The sequence below is a fragment of the Platichthys flesus genome, chromosome 11 (genome assembly GCF_949316205.1).
Source record: "Platichthys flesus chromosome 11, fPlaFle2.1, whole genome shotgun sequence".
Classification (NCBI taxonomy): domain Eukaryota; kingdom Metazoa; phylum Chordata; class Actinopteri; order Pleuronectiformes; family Pleuronectidae; genus Platichthys; species Platichthys flesus.
This window is the reverse complement of record NC_084955.1, coordinates 17,101,964-17,120,188: the sequence shown is the minus strand read 5'-3', so window position 1 is coordinate 17,120,188 and position 18,225 is coordinate 17,101,964. Positions and strand designations below refer to the sequence as shown.

The 18,225-nt window shown below is 44.1% G+C and overlaps 1 protein-coding gene across 1 annotated transcript in view; it reads right to left on the bottom strand.

Annotated features, from left to right (window-relative positions):
* Positions 1-17,685, bottom strand: part of myh14 (myosin, heavy chain 14, non-muscle) — a gene marked incomplete in the record, with an annotated part of 25,656 nt that extends 7,971 nt beyond the window's left edge. Inside the window, 28 exon segments of the mRNA XM_062398837.1 lie at positions 64-276; positions 385-556; positions 943-1,066; positions 1,155-1,292; positions 1,435-1,641; positions 1,750-1,881; positions 2,063-2,171; positions 2,638-2,798; positions 2,882-2,951; positions 3,206-3,327; positions 3,429-3,634; positions 4,594-4,662; positions 5,011-5,125; positions 5,249-5,422; positions 5,518-5,691; positions 5,814-5,966; positions 6,119-6,333; positions 6,447-6,590; positions 6,709-6,807; positions 7,022-7,085; positions 7,199-7,291; positions 8,432-8,443; positions 9,555-9,663; positions 10,494-10,521; positions 11,622-11,778; positions 12,721-12,927; positions 14,205-14,382; positions 17,552-17,685. Of these exon segments, the coding sequence (XP_062254821.1) occupies positions 64-276; positions 385-556; positions 943-1,066; positions 1,155-1,292; positions 1,435-1,641; positions 1,750-1,881; positions 2,063-2,171; positions 2,638-2,798; positions 2,882-2,951; positions 3,206-3,327; positions 3,429-3,634; positions 4,594-4,662; positions 5,011-5,125; positions 5,249-5,422; positions 5,518-5,691; positions 5,814-5,966; positions 6,119-6,333; positions 6,447-6,590; positions 6,709-6,807; positions 7,022-7,085; positions 7,199-7,291; positions 8,432-8,443; positions 9,555-9,663; positions 10,494-10,521; positions 11,622-11,778; positions 12,721-12,927; positions 14,205-14,369 (3,632 nt within the window).
* Positions 17,686-18,225: the final 540 nt, after the last annotated feature.

Genomic DNA, 18,225 nt, shown 5'->3' with positions numbered 1-18,225 from the left:
TTCAAATATCATATTTTATCATTTTGCCTTATTTAATAATTTATGTAACAGTTTATCGTTTACCTGAGCTCTTGCTGGGCAGCTGTGGTGTCCAAAGTGTCCTCCAGCTCAGTTCTCAAAGCCTCCAACTCCTCCCCCAGGTCTCGCCTCTGCTTCTCTGCCCTTTCCCTCATCCCTCGCTCATTCTCCACTTCCTCCTTTAGCTCTGACACCTGGGATGTGGCTTCCCTCAGTGCCCTCTGCGCTTCAGAACGACGAGCACCCTCTTCTTCCAACCTAACAAAATCAGGGAGAGATTAATGGTTTGGACTATTGAAAACTGTCAAACTCTCAAACTGTCCTTTTTGTGTTATTTTGTTTATTATATATCCTCTTTTGTCTCACCGGCCCTGTAAGGTGGTGATTTCCTTCTCCTTCTGCGACAGACTACCCCTCAGCTCAGCGGACAGCATGCCCAGGTCCGACAGCTGCTCCTGGGTTTCCACTGATTCATTCTCGATCCTCCTCTTCCATTTCTCCTGCTCCAAGCGACCCTGCTCCTCACGCTTAAGGCGCTCTGCAAACAGTGATCACAACATTTCAACCATCAGTTACCCACTGTAGATTTAAGACTCTTTGCTTTCAAATTCTATGATAAAATAAGCTGGTGAATATAATATCCCACTAGCTAGAGCTGCACCAATATGATGAGGATCATAGTCACATTTGTTTGGCTAAATGTTAAGGTATTTTTGACATACAATAATCCAGATTGCATTCTGCTTAAAGAAACCTTTAGATGAAAATCATCTCAAACCTATAAAATATAAATTGAAAATAAATCTCTATTCAAATCCCATCACAGTAAGTTACTGTACGACATCATACAGACTGATCACTACATAGATGCTTCAGCAACTTTACACCTGCAGTTTGCCTGGAGAAAGGTATCAGGACAGTTACCCTCTAAGTCGGCGATCACAGCCTCCTGTTTGTTCTTGAGTTTGGTCAGACTCTTGGTTTTCTCCTCTTCCTCAGTGACCTGGTCAGTGACCTCACTTAGTCGCTCCTCAAACTGTTTCTTCTCCTGCTCAGAGAAAAATGACAGCGATATGGTATAGGGTTATGAAACACACCAAGAAATATGTATAACACAAACGTGATTTGAAGTTCACCTTGCTCAGTCGGTCTCTCTGCTCCACAGTACTCAGCAGGTCAGTTTCCAGACTTTTCACTTTAGTCTCCAAGGTAACTTTCTCCAGCAGGAGGCGCTGTCGGGCACTTTCCTCCTCCTCTAACTGCTCCTCCAGGTCCTGACGAAGACAGAAGGGAATGATGTAAGAATCACATAACCTCAGGGACTGACTGTATATCGTTTTTATCACACTTCACAGATTTTCTTCTGTTTTTATGAATAAACTAGATTTGCAGAATAAACCATATCTCTCTCTTAACCTGTATATTCTGCTGCATCTTCTTCTTCTCATTGGTCAGCTGCACGCCCCTCTCCTCCTCCTCCTCCAGTCGACTCTCAAGCTCGCCTAGTACCTCCTCCAGCTCCTGTTTCCGACTGGCAAGCCTGGCTCTCATCTCCTCTGCCTCTGCAAACAGCTCTGCTTCCGCCTGCAGCTGATCAGCCAGCACTGACTTCTCCTCCACCAGCTAGCGGGTGTCAAGGTGAGGAGAGAGGAGGGATGAGTGATTCAAATCTCATCAATGCAGGCAGAACAGGGATGGACAGTCGGCTAAATGAAATGGACATTTGTTTACCTGAAGGTGTTTCTTGTCCAGCTCAGTGTAGTTCAGCTCCACTCGGGTGAGGTTGTCCTTTGCCTTCTGGAGCTCAGTTTCCCTTACCTGGATTTCCTCATCCTGCCGGGTTACCTGCAGCAGGGGCTTCACCTGGTAGGTCCAGAAAAAGCCTTTTAGTGCAATGTGAGGAACATCCACATTCCCCAGTGATTTAATTTAAATGACCAGACACTTTGTTCCAAAAAATTTTGAAAGTCTTTCAGCAGTGCCACTTAGAGATATCTGCATACTTAATTTCATGTCTATGCCATGATTGTCATGTTGACAGTACCTTAGTGAACAGCCGCCACCATTGCCAGTTCCTGAGTTTGAGGTAGGCAGCGCAGTTCCTCTGCATCACTCTCATAGCGCTGAGCTGCTGCTGCTTCTTCGAAAAGGCTCTGCAGAGAAACAAGAACACAATAAGTCATTGTAAATATATGTGGAGGTGGCGGATCATTCCTCTGGATGCAGAAAGTAGATAATGTCCTGTATGAGCATGACAGATGCAGTTTTATCTTTCATGGCAATCGTTGGGGAATTGTTTTTAAAATTTTCCCAAACTTCATGGTCTTCCGAGCCAAGACTTGTCAGTGCTGCTAGCATTCCTGAAGATTAAATGTTAATGCTCCTTAAAGAGCGAAACCCAAAACTACAGACTGAACAGAAACAAGCAAGTGCCCTCTAAAGAGAAACCGCACCACTGTGAGGGGTTCATTATCCCTTGTCCCTTTAGTCTTATTTGGTATAGAGTAATGTCACCAGGATGAGGACTGAAATGAACTAAGGAGCATTTGTGTACAATAAATATTTTTAAAATTAAAATCTGTACTGTAAAAAACTCTTTAAAGTAAGTTATTCTCCTACTTGCGTGCGAGGTAGCCTCTTGAAGCGCTCTGGAAGCGTATGATGGTGTCAGTGATCTTTAGGTCTCTTTCCTCTTCCAGATGACCCAGGACTCCAGCTCTGAAGAAGACTTTACTCTGACCCACCCTAAAAAGGTTGTGATCGAGCTCCAGAGCCCTGATCTGAACACAGACACAAGGCACAGTGTTTGGTCAATCTAGCAAGACACTTTATGTTTATAGCTACTGAAAAAATGACTCCTTACCATGAGTTCTGATGCCTGTTTACCATCCATGAAGGTGCGAGGGATAGCATTAGGAGTCAGGATCTCATATCTGGAAAAGAAGGGGGGATTCTATGAGTGTGAGAGTGAAGGAGAGACATGCTGATGCCATGAAAGGTAGATTATTTGTCACCCAACTGCATAAGATGCATTTGGTATGGAAACCTTTGTTGTTCTTATTCTGGTGTATGCATATTGTTATATTAGTGTATAAGTTCATTTAGAGAAACCAAAAAACATCATTATGTCCCAGTAAAGTTGGCCCTATCCTATTAATCATGTGTGTGAAATGTTGCACACACACACCTCTGTCTGAACTCCTGGAATGGGATGCGGTTAGGGAAGCCTTGTCTGCAGATTCGGATCCCCTCCAGAACTCCATTACACCTCAGCTGGTCCAAAACCAAATGTGGGGACAGCTTACCTGACTGTGGGAGAAGAAAAGAGAGAAAGGAAGGGGTCAGACTTTTCCTCCAGTTTACATCAGGCTCCTATGACTTCTCTTCCCCGTCCAGTCACATGGTCTCACCTTCTTCTCGTGGTTAGGGATGATGCAGCGGAGGAAGTTGGGGTTGGTGTTCCTCAGTGTGGCCATCAACTTGGTGAGAGACTCCTTGTAAAGCTGACCGACAGTCCTAAACATTCCCTTCTTTGTCTTCAGTCCCGCGGCACCGAATGAGACCGGCCCGCTGCTCTCTCCTGTCGACACCTGGTCCAGACCTATGATCCGGTCCACTGGACAAAAACATGGAGGAACAGAGTTTCAATTTCAGTAGCAATTATCAATATGGTGGAGTGAACGTGAGTGGTTGATTTGCATGGTTGTGTCAGAGTTAACGCCATGGCTTGATGATGGCAAAAACCTTTCACACCTGCTTTTACATTTGCTCAAAAGATACCGTATGATCTCAGATGAGTAACAATGGATATGAAGCTCATTAGAGATGCAGTGGTTTGGTTTTGTGAAGCCAAAACCAATAAAGACTTTTTCTAACCTGTATCAGCCACTGAGATACAAAAAAAGTTTCTCTGTGCAACAAGAGTTCATAACAGGTGCGGCAGTTATAGTTTAACCTGTTGACTTAGAACATGTCTAGACAGGCATGATGACAGGTTTGTCCGAGGTGTTTTTCTTAATTTCTTTTCCTGAATGACAGCTGTATTGAGTGACATTCTCCTACCAGTAAAAAATATGGTCAAATAACTTAATGATCATCCTCGACCATTACTGAAGTTATTGTTTTTTACATTTTTAAAGGTTAGTATGTCCATATGTTGCTGCATCTCTAGAGCTGATTCAGGATCACATTTCTGCTTGCACATGGTTGGCGAATCTTCATGTCTGCGTAATGTGATGCTGAATTTCATTTGACATATGACTAATCAAGGGCATGCTGCTACCTTCAAACTCACATTTCTACAGAACCAATGTGAATTTCTACTATATTCATGTAAAAAACCTACAGCACACATGCACAGCACTGTCACTAGAAGCCAAAATATGGTAAAAGACCAAAAAGAGACCAACTGAGCTGACAGCACAGTGGCAAAATGCTTAAAAAATCAACACTGTCACAGCATATGACACCACAACACAAAGGAAACTAAAAGTCACACTACAATCAAAAACTGGGCAGACAACTGAGGTGGGGGTGAGGAGTGTGCGCGACACACAGAGGAGGAGGAAAACCTACTGTCGGAGCCATTAGCCTGTAGTGTGGCATAGGAATCAAAGAAGTAAACACGAGGAAGAGTTTGGATATCTGATGTAGGAAGAATTAGAGGACAGGGAGACAGATAAGAGGAATGAGCCAGATTAGTGGAGAAGGAAGACAAAGGAACAGGAGGAAAAAGGAAAAGAGGAAACAAAAACAAAGGAGAGAACAAGAAGAAGAACAAAGAGATGAACCGAAATGAAAAGAGAGCCGAAAGAAAGTATAGTTGCATAACAGAAAAAGAGGAAAAGAAATAGTCGAGTTAGAACATTTTAAAATGCTTTAAAGTACATATCCTTTTTGCATATCCTTAACACATTTTTGCATAATATACATATGATGCCAATGGGTAAAAGGTTTACTGTGCATAGAAATAAATGTGTTAAACAGTCTTACCCTCCTTCCAGAGTTCTGAGATAAAAGTATCAGAAGACTGGTGAAGTAGGGATGCCACATTGTCGTTCAAAGGATCCATGTTCTTCACTAACCAATCATCTGCCTTATAGTTCACCTAAGGGTGGGGAGACCAGATGGGGGGACAAAATGTTAGTTGTGCCGTTTTTCTGGGTGCTTTACTTGACTGGGAAAGATGACATACATGAAATTAGCTTCTTTTTTTTTAAAGGAGGGATACCTTTCCAGCATAGTGAATGATGGAGAAGTCCGCTTCCACACGTGGCTGCTTTGGTTTGAAGAACTTTGGGTGGGTGCCTTGCTCAGCAGACAGCTTCTCCACAAATGAGCGGTCTGTCGCCCGAGGGAACCAACACTCTTCATCCAGCAGGGCCAGAACACCGGGTGGGCCGGCCTGACAAAGGCATGGTGAAAAACAACATTTATTGTGAATGAAAAGTTGATTTCCCAATTAATGTGACAATCCAGAGTTTTTTTGTTTTCATGTACCGGTCTCTCAATGAGGTCAATGCAGGGCTGTAAGTCCAGGCCAAAGTCAATGAAGTTCCACTCAATGCCCTCCCGCTGGTACTCCTCCTGCTCCAGGATGAACATGGTGTGGTTGAAGAGCTGCTGCAGCTTCTCGTTGGTGAAGTTAATGCACAACTGCTCAAAGGAGTTTAGCTGCAGGGTTCAAGGAAAGCAAACAAAGGTTAAACAATTCATAAAGTCATGAGAGGACACACTCACATGTCTCATACTTGTGAGAACATTCAACGGAGGATTTCTACTATTTGTAAACTCACCTGGAAGATCTCAAATCCAGCAATATCCAGGATCCCTATGAAGGAGGCTCCCTGTCTCTGTCTGCGGTCCAGAGCTCTGTTGACCCTGTGCACCAGCCATCTGAACAGACGCTCATACGAGGCCTTCGACAAGGCCTCTATAGCAAAGTCAGCCTAAAAGAAGAAACACCAGAGTTTCCCATGAATTACCTAGAAAGAAATTATTCTCTCTCTTGCACAACTACATGAACCTGTCTTTCATAGTTGGGACTCCACCCATCTGTTTATCTGCATGAGTACAAACATCTATACTTATAAAATCATACCTGTTCTTTCGTCTGGGCCTTCTGCACATACTCTCGGCCAACTTTGATCCTAGGCGTGAGGATGGCACGAGTGAACTCTAGCACATTGATGCCCAGCAGGTGGCACAGTTTCTGAGCAGCTGTGTTATCAGGCATGGAGGCCTGGTCATGGTGCTTCTCCTTCGTGAAGCTTATATTCCCAAACTGGAGCACAGAGGAGATCACCTTCAGCATGGCTATGAAGAGGTCAGACACAGAGAGAGAAAATGTGAATGACAGCCAGGCTGAAATATGCAAGAAGCTAATTATTCTCGCTCTTCTTCCCCACTTCTGTCCTCTGCTCTCTTACATATTGATTCTTCTGGGGTGAAGCCCATAATTGCCATAGAGTCCATGGTCTGAGTGAAGTTGTCTGAATCGCTCTGCCCTGGAACTGGGATGGAACCTCCACTGAGATAACGGTACTCGTCAGCAGTTCCTAAGAGCAGGTCCGCTAAGGAAGAAAGGACACAAGGTAAAACAGAGAGATTTAAGTAAAAATTACTTGACCGTGGTAAATTACTTGACCACTGTTTGCAAGGCAACACACCACACTTGGTCTTTTTGCTCACCTCTTGTTTGTTCTGAAGCTCCACACAACAACTGGTAAAAGATGTGGAATGTCCGTTCATCTTTGGCCTGACGAGTGGCCCGAGACTTTTCAAGGAGGTCTAGATTAATAAGTCATGGCCAAATATTCGAACAAGAATAGCATAGCAGTGCAGTCTATTACAAAAAAAGTTTAAAAAATTTCTCACAATTTTAACTTTTGAGATAAGGATATAAACGTTCAACTAAACAATTAATTTACATATTTCAGAAATCATCATTGCCTATGCTGCTGTAGAGACGTACTGATCTGTAAAAAGACATGTAAAAGGATACAGGTTTCAATGTTGGCACCAACGATGTATCCCGCCACATCAAAGTTAATGCGGATGAATTTACCCTGAAAAAAGAAGAGAAGAGATTTAATTTTTTTAACTTTATTTGAAAAATATAACGCTGATATTAGACATTTCAGGAGCAAAGGACAAATGAATAAATCTGAACAGGTCTTACAAATCTAGAAGAGTTGTCATTCTTGACAGTCTTTGCATTGCCGAAGGCCTCCAGTATGGGGTTGGCCTGCAGCAGTTGTCTCTCCAGCTCGCCCTGAGACACACGAGAGTCGTCAGACACACTACACATAGACACAGATACCACAACAAACCACTTCCATAGGGACTATCCACTAAAATGCACCATTTAAGCCTGCTTTTATTTGGACCAACCATTGATCTGTTATGTTAAATAAAATGTATGACTCATTGTTGAAGAGCAGTTACACAAATTGGTGCATTTTAGAGCCCAAAATAGCATCCGCAACACACTCAACTGCCAGACCCAAGAACAAATGATTCTCAACGTCAGTAAGATTAATTGGCCCTCATTAAGTTTAGAAATCAATTATAAGGGCATCAATCATGTTAGACTGAAAATGTTAAAACCTTTATTAAAAGGTGATATCCAGAAGCCAACTAATGAGTCAGTTGAGAACCACTGTTGCAGAGCGATGGAGGAAGCTGCAGCTTTAGGTGCTAACGTCATAAAGAAGGTACATGTCGACTGATCCCAGCTAGCTGCAATGCATTACTGCTGATGACACATTCCCAGTGCAGCGGCCGGCTTTTAAAGCAGCAGCAACAGCTGCAGCCACTGATGGGTACCAAGGGAGTTACTGTTGCTACAGGAGCAAGTTATACTGTAAAAACTGGCGAGAAATGTGAGCCAGCCAACGCTAGAAGCAGACATACATACGCACACACAGAGCAGGAGGTTGGCAGTCTTTACAGAGATGAAACAAACAGCAGACAATGTGTACATCGCACACATTGAGAATAACACACAGTAAAGTGTGTCCACCTGTGAACTTGCAACACACGTGTACGAGGAAAGCTGCAGGAACACAGCCACACCCGCTCCCAAACCCGAGTCTGCTATCATTCAGCTGCATTCACACAGAGCCACCTTTACAGCAGAAATATGTCCGTGCTGGACAAATACCTGAGGAAGTCACTGGGAATGGAAAACTAAACCTAGGTCCGTAGGGTGAAACCAGGAGAATAAAACAAGCCAAAACTACAGAGACCCCAAACCCAAGCTTTTCTCAATTAAAAGCAATATGAGCTTGAGATATGATTCTCTTGACCAAACAAGAGGAATCATATCTGTTCTAGCAGAATGTTTAATTTCTACAATATTTGAACCCAAGGAGATAAAAACCACAAGTTTTCTAAATACGTTCATACTCACATATTGTAAACTCTGATGAATTGTGGGGGGAAAATGAAGTTTCAGGGGGGAGGAGAGTGAATGGATGGTTAAACATATGAATGGGATAAACAAACAAAAAAACACAAATAAGACAACAATAACAACAACAAACATAGGAATACAAAAAACAAAACCAGATACTCTGCACAGTACGAGGCTCGACTGGTATGTGGAGCAACATCAGTTGGGACAGTAAGTTTGAGGTTACTCTGATAGGTTAGTCAGAGTTATTAGGGCGTCCTTACAGGAGAAAAAAAGGAGCAGAGAAACTCGAAGGGAAGGACAGAGGAAACTCACCCTGTTCACCAAAGTACAGCCTCTTGTTAAAGACCTAGAGCCATCCATCTGAATATGCAGGAAGGAGAAAAGAACAATGCAGAAGGAGGATAATGAGGGGAAACCAGTGCTGGAAGGAAGGAAGGTTGGTTGGGAATATAGCTGAGAAATGAAAATAGATCTGACTGAGAAAACCCGCACCAAGGTGAGATACAGCAGAACTCCCAGCAGGAAAAAACACAAAACTTACTAATTATAAAATCTGTCATTAGGAGTAAGTAAATAAAAAGAAAAAAAAGAAGGGATGCTGGTGATTCGGTTAGGGCAGAAACATTGGATTGCCGAGAGCAGATATTTCAAAGTAGGTCGGATTAGGTTAAAGGAACAGTTGTTAAGAAACATGCATCTTCTTGTCTTTCTTCTGAGAAACATGAGAAGATTGATACCCCTCGGTTGACTGTGCTGTAAGTAGAGGGATTAGAACAGAGACAAATACAGGAGACGGATCCCGTGACAGAAAGCAAATAATCATAATTTTAAAATGTTTTAAATATTCTATAACATTTATTCCGTTGCTACATTTACTAAAGATTTAATAATTTAATGTTGTTTAATGTGTTCACTAGATTGTCCATCTCCTGTGCTTGCCATCTGCTTAACTTCCTACAGACACTTATATATGCCTTTTTCTTTCTCTTCTCTGCCCCCCTTTCTTCACCTTCTCCATCCTTCCTGTTATTACCATCCTATTATTATTAATGTCCCTAAAAGGCCCTTCTTTTCGTAATGCTTAATTTTTCAAGCTGAGGTCTCCACTATGACATACCTGCATGGCTTCCTTGTTCCTAGCGCCACCCTTATGGGAGGAGGCAACGTGAGCCAAATACTGGATGACTTTCTTCGTGTTCTCCGTTTTCCCAGCTCCAGATTCGCCTCTGGAACATGAGGAGCACATGCGTACACAATGAATACCATTCTCTTAACAAAGTGGTCCTTCCTAAACCCACATGACCCAAATTATATATATGGTGTGCAGAAGCATTTCTAAGATTGGGAACACACAGGAGCAAGTATCCAGACACATACACGTCACACCAATAAACTCAGAGCCCATGCAGTGCATTCAAAGAAACAGATGTAAATAGAAAGCAGGGCTGAGGATACGGGCTGTGTCAGAATTGTTGCTCTTGGAGAAGAATGAACGAGAATGGAGCAAAAATAGCAGCAGTAAAAGACAACTCGTCCCAAATACGCTGAGACACTGATGCACGATGAACCCACAGTGGTATTCTTGACAATGCCAGGAAGAGTCTGGCAGGAAAGCACAATGTCACTGAGATGGATTGGCAGGACCTCAAGCAAACAGGTAGACAGACAAATGATGGGTTCAGGCAGACAGGAGGAGCCTGTGTTCATTTTACAGGCCTTAAAGCTCAGTTCAGAGTGAATTTTATGTAAATCTTAAAATTGGCTCATATCGATTTGCACCACTGAAAAAATGTATCCGATCTGTGTAACATAAATTTATGTATAATATGTTTTGGTCCATATTTGCTTGAAACCTAAATATATAACAGTTACATACATACATGCATACAAGCAGGAAGTAACACATAACATAAAACACATGAATGCACGTACAAACACAATACACAGAGCTAGATACACAGTGTGACCCCTACAGAGATTTTCCCTCATGGCAAATTACAAAGAACAAACCCACAGACACACACTGGTGTTCAAGTGCAGTGTTATGGTTACTCACGTGCAGAGGATCGACTGATCTTCTCTGTCTGTGAAAGAAAGAAAAAACATATCGAAGTTAGACTATATGAGTGAAATGAAATTGTGTCACTTCCCACAATATAGGGAGATTGGGAAATCTCCCAACTACGTATGACAGACAGACAGACAGACAGACAGACAGACAGACAGACAGATAGTAGTTTGTACATGCTGACATATCATTCACCCACTGAAAGGTGCTAAATGGGAGAGAGGTTATCTATGCCATTGGTTGGCTCATGTTACACTAAGTCTACTACTCCACCCCCATCAACCAGACATGAAGTGTGCTGGAAACCTCCGTCAGGCCTCACACCCCACGTTTTGATGTCAGATACATTATTATATGAATACAGTGGGGGAATCACACTAGCCCTTATTTGTGACTGTCTCACCCCTTTTCCTACATGGCCCTGCAGAGAGAAGCAAGTCACCAGCTGAACTGGTCTCTCCAGGCTTGCCGAACACATGATGCTGAGTAGTCAGTGGGTGGACATTGTCTGCTTTTAAGATTCCCATGCGTTAAGTCTGGAAGAATTCATACTGGTCCTACAGGTTCATCACTGTGGTAACACCCCTCCAAACCGTGCGGGGGGGGGGGGGGGGGGGGGGGGGGGAAATTAACAGTCGCAGAGGCTCAATTGTCCTGTCATGTCATCTCAGGAAGACACCCCGAGGCAGAGGCATTGCTCAACAAACCCTTGACTATGTTTAAATGGTTGCTGGGAATTTTCTGTCTCATTTAGTTAAGTCATCGGACAGGTAGGGCCTAAAAATGTTCTGTCCTGCATTGTTGATACTAGTATATTATGTGGTCACTCTCATTACCACAACAAATATTCAATGACGTAGGTGAAAGGAGTGCCACACCTGGAAGTCTCTGTTGCGAAATATATTGTCATACCTATTATTTTTTTAATTCTGACTAAAGCCGTTGGTGAGGAACCTACCACACCTTCAAAGTCATGGCGTGGCTGAGCGATCAAAGATCACAGATGGGATTCAGCACCACATTCCATGACCAGCTGAGCTGATAGCAGATGTATGTATGGGTTCACTATGGTGTCAAATTTACAAGGGGTCAGAGGTCACAGATAGTGGTGAGTACCTTGTAGCATGCTGCGATAGGCGGCCTCTGATATGGCATAGATGTGCGGGGGCATCTCGTGGCGTTTTTTGCCGCGGTACATCTCCACGATGGATTCTGTGTAGACGGGCAGGTTCTTGTAAGGGTTCACCACCACGCAGAACAAGCCTGAATAAGTCTGAAGCAACACACAGGACAGAGATTAGAGAACACTAGTGAGCTCAAGCCCTAAACATGGGTCTTTTTTATTCTGGATTCAATACATTATGCAGGTTGCCACCCTTCTTCAGTTATTGTGGCACAGGTAAACAGAACACCTTATGCAAATATTCAGGGCTAAGTTAAGGATCATGTGGAGATTGTCAGTAGGATTAAATTCTGTTTAGCAAAAGAGTAGTCAACCATAGTCAAACCTAAAAAAGTCAACCATTCATAAATTATACATTTCATGCACAAAAACTAGAAGTGTCACAAGTGTAATTTTCACTCATGTTTGATTCGTTTATAGGGAAAAAGGTTACTCATGTAAAGCCAGCCACACCCAGACATTATTAGTCTTGTAATTTTTCTTCAACTGTAATAGTGAGAGTCACGATTATAAAGCCACTTTATCTTATCTCATACTGTAACACGCCTCTCTGAGCTATTCCAACAATCCGTCTCTGCGCCTACCTGCCCATCTCTTAACCTTTCCTCTCTGCAACAGCATTCATCATATTTAAAAGGTAAATGCATTTATTTCATCAAATAATTTCAATTTTTTCTACAATAGCCTTGCTGGCTATATATTTATTTATTTTACCAAACTTATATCTCTTCTTCTGTCCCCTTGTCGTCCCTATTGTGCAACAGAAACCAGAGACGCCGCCACACACGCAAGAGCAACTTTGGAAACTGACTCCGCACCAGTCTTACCGCCCTGTATCAGTTACACAGGGAATGCCAGAGGAGCTGACCGCTAACACATGCATGCACACAACATCGCACACTGTATGTGGGCACAGACTGCTTCACCGTGTTCATGCATGTAGAGTGTATTAATGTACTAGTGTGAGATATATCTTAGTCTCAGCTGTGAATACGCTCATCCTTTCATGCGTTCACCGTTTGGTGCACTCACATAGATCAAACCAGAGTAGTATCTGTCTCTGATGTTGTGCAGCACTGAGGCTTCGTTGAGGCAGGTGAGGTCGGCCATGTCCTCCACTTTACTGAAGCGAGGAGGGTTCATCCGCTGCACCTCCTCTCTGGACAGAGTCAACTTCCGCTGGCTGTCTGTGAGCTCCACCTCCACCTCGTCGCCGCGCTCCTCCCGAATACTGGCCGACTGTGATGACAAAGCAAAGATGATTATTGGAGATAAAGTAAGAATTTCTGAAAATAAACTTTCATGAGAAATGAGCATTGTGTCTGAACTTTTCAATCTGCACCAAAAAGAATAATAAAATTGGAACTGAAGTGTAGATTTTTAGATGTTTGGCTATAACACATTAATAAAACTCTGGTCTAAGGCTTTAACTCCACAGTAAACCAGCTCGCCCTGTGTTTCTAATGAAACAAACATTGAAACTATGTTGGTGACTATATGTTTTGCAGAATCTCTGCCAGTGAGCTTTAAAGCATGAGTGTCTTCCACAACAGACAGAGATGGATGGTGACAGAAAACAGCAGAGAAGACCTTGTTTGTCATGCTGCTGGTCTTGTGCTTGTTGGACAGGAAGTAGTAAATTAGAGGTCTGACCAGGTCACAGGACTCTGCTTTGCCACGCTTTATTGTCTCTGCTACTTGACATGCACAACACACAAAATACTGTATTTGTGTGTCTGTGTGTTTGTGGGTGTAAATTAGTCACAGATTGAGCACAACACACTCAGAATATGAAACTGGATGAGGGCCGGCGTGTCTTTGTGTGAATATTGTGTATGATTGTGTGTGTTTGGTCTGTGTGTGTGTGTGTGTGTGTATGTTTTTATCCACCAGTGTCATTCTCAGATCATGAGTGTAAAATGAAGTCAGTGTCTCTGCAACGGCCTCTTTAACATTAGGAGGCTGAAGGAGAGTATTGTTCTATTCATAGAGCTCGCTATGAAACCAGTCCAGCAGAGAGAGGGAGGCTGGGAGATACGACATCAAATTCATATGTCACATCCTACAGTGTGCACCAATGACAACTTGAAATGTGCATTATGCTAATCCTGAGACAAAGGAGAACTAAATATTATGACAATAACCTTGTGATAGTCATGAGACTAAATGTGTTTGAGAGCATCACAGATGAAGAATCGAACATGAAGATGGAAAGCATTAAAAAAAGTGTTGGACATCGTCAATGGGGATAAAAAGAAAATCCTATACATTATAGCATTAACAGATAAACACACACACACACACACACTCTGTGCAGGTTTGCCCCACCTGTTTGACACACCTGCATAGGAAGGCACATACTCAGGGCTAATAAGTTACCTGAGGGTTAACATTCAGATAGTGAGAAAAAGAAATGTGAAAACAAGCTAATTTAACCCTGAATTTTAACATCAACTAGATGTTGGTGCTTGTTAATCTAAAATATCATGCATTTCTCGTCTGAGTGGACAGCTTACTTCAAACCCATGCTTCTCTGATGGCACCCACACCAGCCTCTTGGCCGCCCAGTCGGCCTGGCTGGAAGAAGTGAATGAGGGGTTGGAGGTGGGAGACCCTGGCGCCGTCCCCGATGTAAGATAGCGGGTGACATCGTTGACGCCACCCCCCGTTGACCTGGACATGGTACTACTGGCACTAGATGAGAAAAGGAGTGAGACAACAAAAGAGGGACAAAGTTAGTCAGCATTTAGCCGCTTCTCCTCTCTTGTTGAGGGCTGAAAACTGGAGCGTCATGATGTAAAGGACTGTCAGACAGTGACACTGATGTGCCTCTGCGTTAACGCCTTACACACACTCATCGAGGGCAACCACTCATACATAGGAAGAGCAGTAGTACTAGCACGCAAGTAGCATGCAGGCCATACCCAGCTGAGATCGGGCCAGGGATGGCCTAATTGAAAGACACATCAAATCAAGGAGAAGACAGGGATGCAAGAGAGCGGAGACAGGGGTGGAGAGATGGAGGGCTTGAGGAATAGGGAGATACATCAATCGACTGAGTAAACTGACATGACAGTGAGAGGGGGAGGGATGGCCAGGGAGGAGGAAATTAGGGTGGGACAGCAGTGACGAGAAAGGATGAGACTGGACTTGAATCTATGGTTAACTGAAAGAAAATGAAGCATTCTTTACTACAGACCTCAGCAGAGATAAAAACTCTAGTAGGACCCTCTGCTGAGAACCAGAGGAGCAAAAATGCTGATTGGCCTCAGGGGCAGATATCATGTGAGAGAGGAGGTGGCTGTAGATCGAAGTGGTCACTACTCTGAAACATGAAGCAATCTCCAGGCACGGTGACTGTAATACTATAACAGGGTGTTTGGAGATCTGCTCTGACAACTAAGAAATTGTGCACAGCAGCAGATATGTGAGAAAGTTCCCTTAGTAGAGAGAAGGAGACCTCTAGAAAACTTTCCACCCATAAGGAGTAGCTGCTGCCCTGTCTAAGACGAACCACACTGAGCCTCAACAGTGCCGATCGCTAAGGTCTGATGGTATATAATGCCACACTGAATATTATGCAGGGTTAAATGGGATGGATTCCTGCGTTTAACACACTCGCTCTTGAAAGGTTTTAGTGAATCCATGAGATCTAAACCCCTAATTCTCATCTGGCAACCTAATCTGAAATTTTTACTGAACATACCCTTTTAAACGTTCATCACTGGAACCCTTAATTAAAATAGCCTCCACACATTTTAGGAATGTTAATTTATTCATTTGAACAGGATAAAAGAAGCTTAAGTTACAGCCGATGACAAATTTGATCAGACGGCTTTTGTGCTGCCTTGTATGGAGCGAGCTTGTTAGGCGTTAGGCGTCTCCATGCCTCAGCAGGTATGTCATCAGTCCTGATTCCTGCTATGCACCTCAGTCTACGTTTTTTTCCTCTTTGTCTGCTCATGACAGGGCCTGGTTCCAAGCCCTGCCGTTACTATACCTGTTACTGCAACATGACTGTGGGTGTGGAGCCAACGTGTTGACAAAAGAAGCCGCCACCACCCAGCCATTCAGTATGGAAAATATGTGATCCCTAAAAGTATTTTACATTTTCACTATCATTTTCTCGCAAATCCAATGGATAGACTGAAACAGAAATCCCACTATTCCCTAACTTGTCTGTTGATCCACACCTTTCTTGAGACATATATAATGAAAAACAGGTCACAAATATTAGTTTTGACCAATAGTTTCCTAAAAAGCTGTAGCTTTTACAATAAAAAGGCTTCTCAAACATTACTAGGTGGGAGGGGTAGGAGGTAGTGCATTTGTTTGAGAATATTGTTGCTGCAGTCTCATTTGCTGCTCTAGTGAGTATTTACCTCACCAGTAAAGTAGATATAGGACATGAGAATAATCGACTATGCTCATGCTAATGAAGAAACAACCAGAGCAACGGAGTGGCTCACAGATGTTTGTGAAACAGTGAAGATCTTTGTCACAGAGAATCAAGCTTTATCAGGCTGTGGCTACCATATAGACAATACTCATATGATCAATGCTTTTCTTATCAAATGGAATTTGATGACAGTGAGAAAACTTTAGATTATTACCCGCCTCTTCCTATCATAGTCATGTATCATGACCAGCTCTGTGTCCTACTAGCTTATCAAATGTAGATTCCTTTGTCTCCTTACAACTCAGTACTGATTCTATATCATCTGTATCAATGATCTGGGGGATGTATAGGATCATCAACCATGTAGAGATGCAGTGCAGTGAGATGCAGTGAATGATCCCCTGAATTCCCCTGAAACACAACACACACACCCACCCACACAAAACGCACAGGTTGTCGCAGTACAGCCTGGACTGACCAGCAGCAAACTCACTCCTCCTGCAGCAGCTGGAGTTGCCAAAAATCTGACCGCTCTCCTCCATAGCAACACCCTGAGCACTGAGCAGGCGCCCTCAGACAATACATCCTGAGTTTGAACTGAGGTCATCCACTGCAGGGGGTCCTGAGCTGCAAGCGTGTGTGAGTCTGAGTGTGTGTGTGTGTGTGTGTGTGTTTGTACGAATGAGTGGGTGTAATTAAATATTAATTAATGAATGTGTGAGGTGTCTGCACGTGATTGTGCGTGTGTGAAATGGGTAGGGGGAGATGGAAACGCCTTTTTTTTTTGCTCCACCTCAGCTCTGATGTGATGGTGCCATTGCACCGGTGTGATGATGAGGAGGATGATGATGATACTGGGGCTTCATCCCACTGAGGAGAGGTGACAATATGAAGCCACTGGCTGTGATCATCCCAGCGGCAGCAGATCAGGGCAGCTGTGGCGTTACCCTTTGAAAACCACCTGCATTTCGATCCTAGAGCTCCAGCCACAAAAACTGACGAGACCCAACCACACCTTGAACACAACACACGAGCAATCACATGGGTGCTCCAGCCTGGGATTGACTGTGAACCGCCGGCATGTGGCAGCCACCAGACCCAGACGTGTCCACCACAAACACCAGCTAGATGCTATTGTGATGATCACAATGAGAGTGCAATATTACACGAAGCTCACATTAAGCGTAATACATTATGATTATAACCGTCGAAATCTTCTCCACTACGGCCACTGGACCTTTTCCTCGCTCGGACCTCGGGTCCTGTCGATGTAAGCCGCTGCTCGAAGGCGTTCACACACACCGAGCCTGTAAAAGCCTCCAGTCCTACCAAGGTCTCATTTTCCGGCGCATACAGACCGAAGCCAGTGAGGTTAGCCAGCTCCACTGAAACACGACACGTCCAGGATATCACACCGACTATTCTCCACTTGGATTAGGGGGTGAAGGCAATTAAATGTCTCACCTTCAGGTTCCGCTGGGAGTCGTGGGTAAGGCTGCGGTGCGGGGAGAACCGGGACGCGGCTGTTTCTCGGGTATATTCCTGCCTGGTAGGTGTGTGTGATACCGCATATGCGGCTCTAATCATCGCAGCGCTCTCACAGCGAAGCCGCACACACTGAGAATAAAACAGGCTGAGAGCAGTGGGGGCACAGCGGCGGCTTCAGCCCCGGAGCTGGGCTTCCTGCCCAGGGGCCAACCAGAGAGCAGACACGGCTCTTAGTCCCGCCTTGGAGAGAAAAGTGTCCAATCAAAATCTACAACTGAGCAGTAGGCCCGCCTCGTGAATGCGACGAGAGGCTTCCGCCCACAAGTGGGCACGAAACGGCTGCGGCGGCCAATGGCGTCAACGGGACCGTTACAGTCCCAACAGTAAGCCAATGGTAGAGAAGGAAAGTTGGGGCAAAGTGTCACTGACGCGTCGATCAGCCAATAGGAAGGCTGCAGCAGGTGGCTGTGCGGCAGTCTCGCGCTAGAGTGAGGAAGTTTGCGCGCCCTTTGTTTACCACGCTGAGGCGGAGAGTGTCCGCAGACACTGATCTGAGATCGGACTGACTCGGGTTTCCGTCCGAACACAACCGAAGGCTCCCTTGAACTGATCTGACTCCAGGCGCGTGATTCAGATCACCCACAAAATCC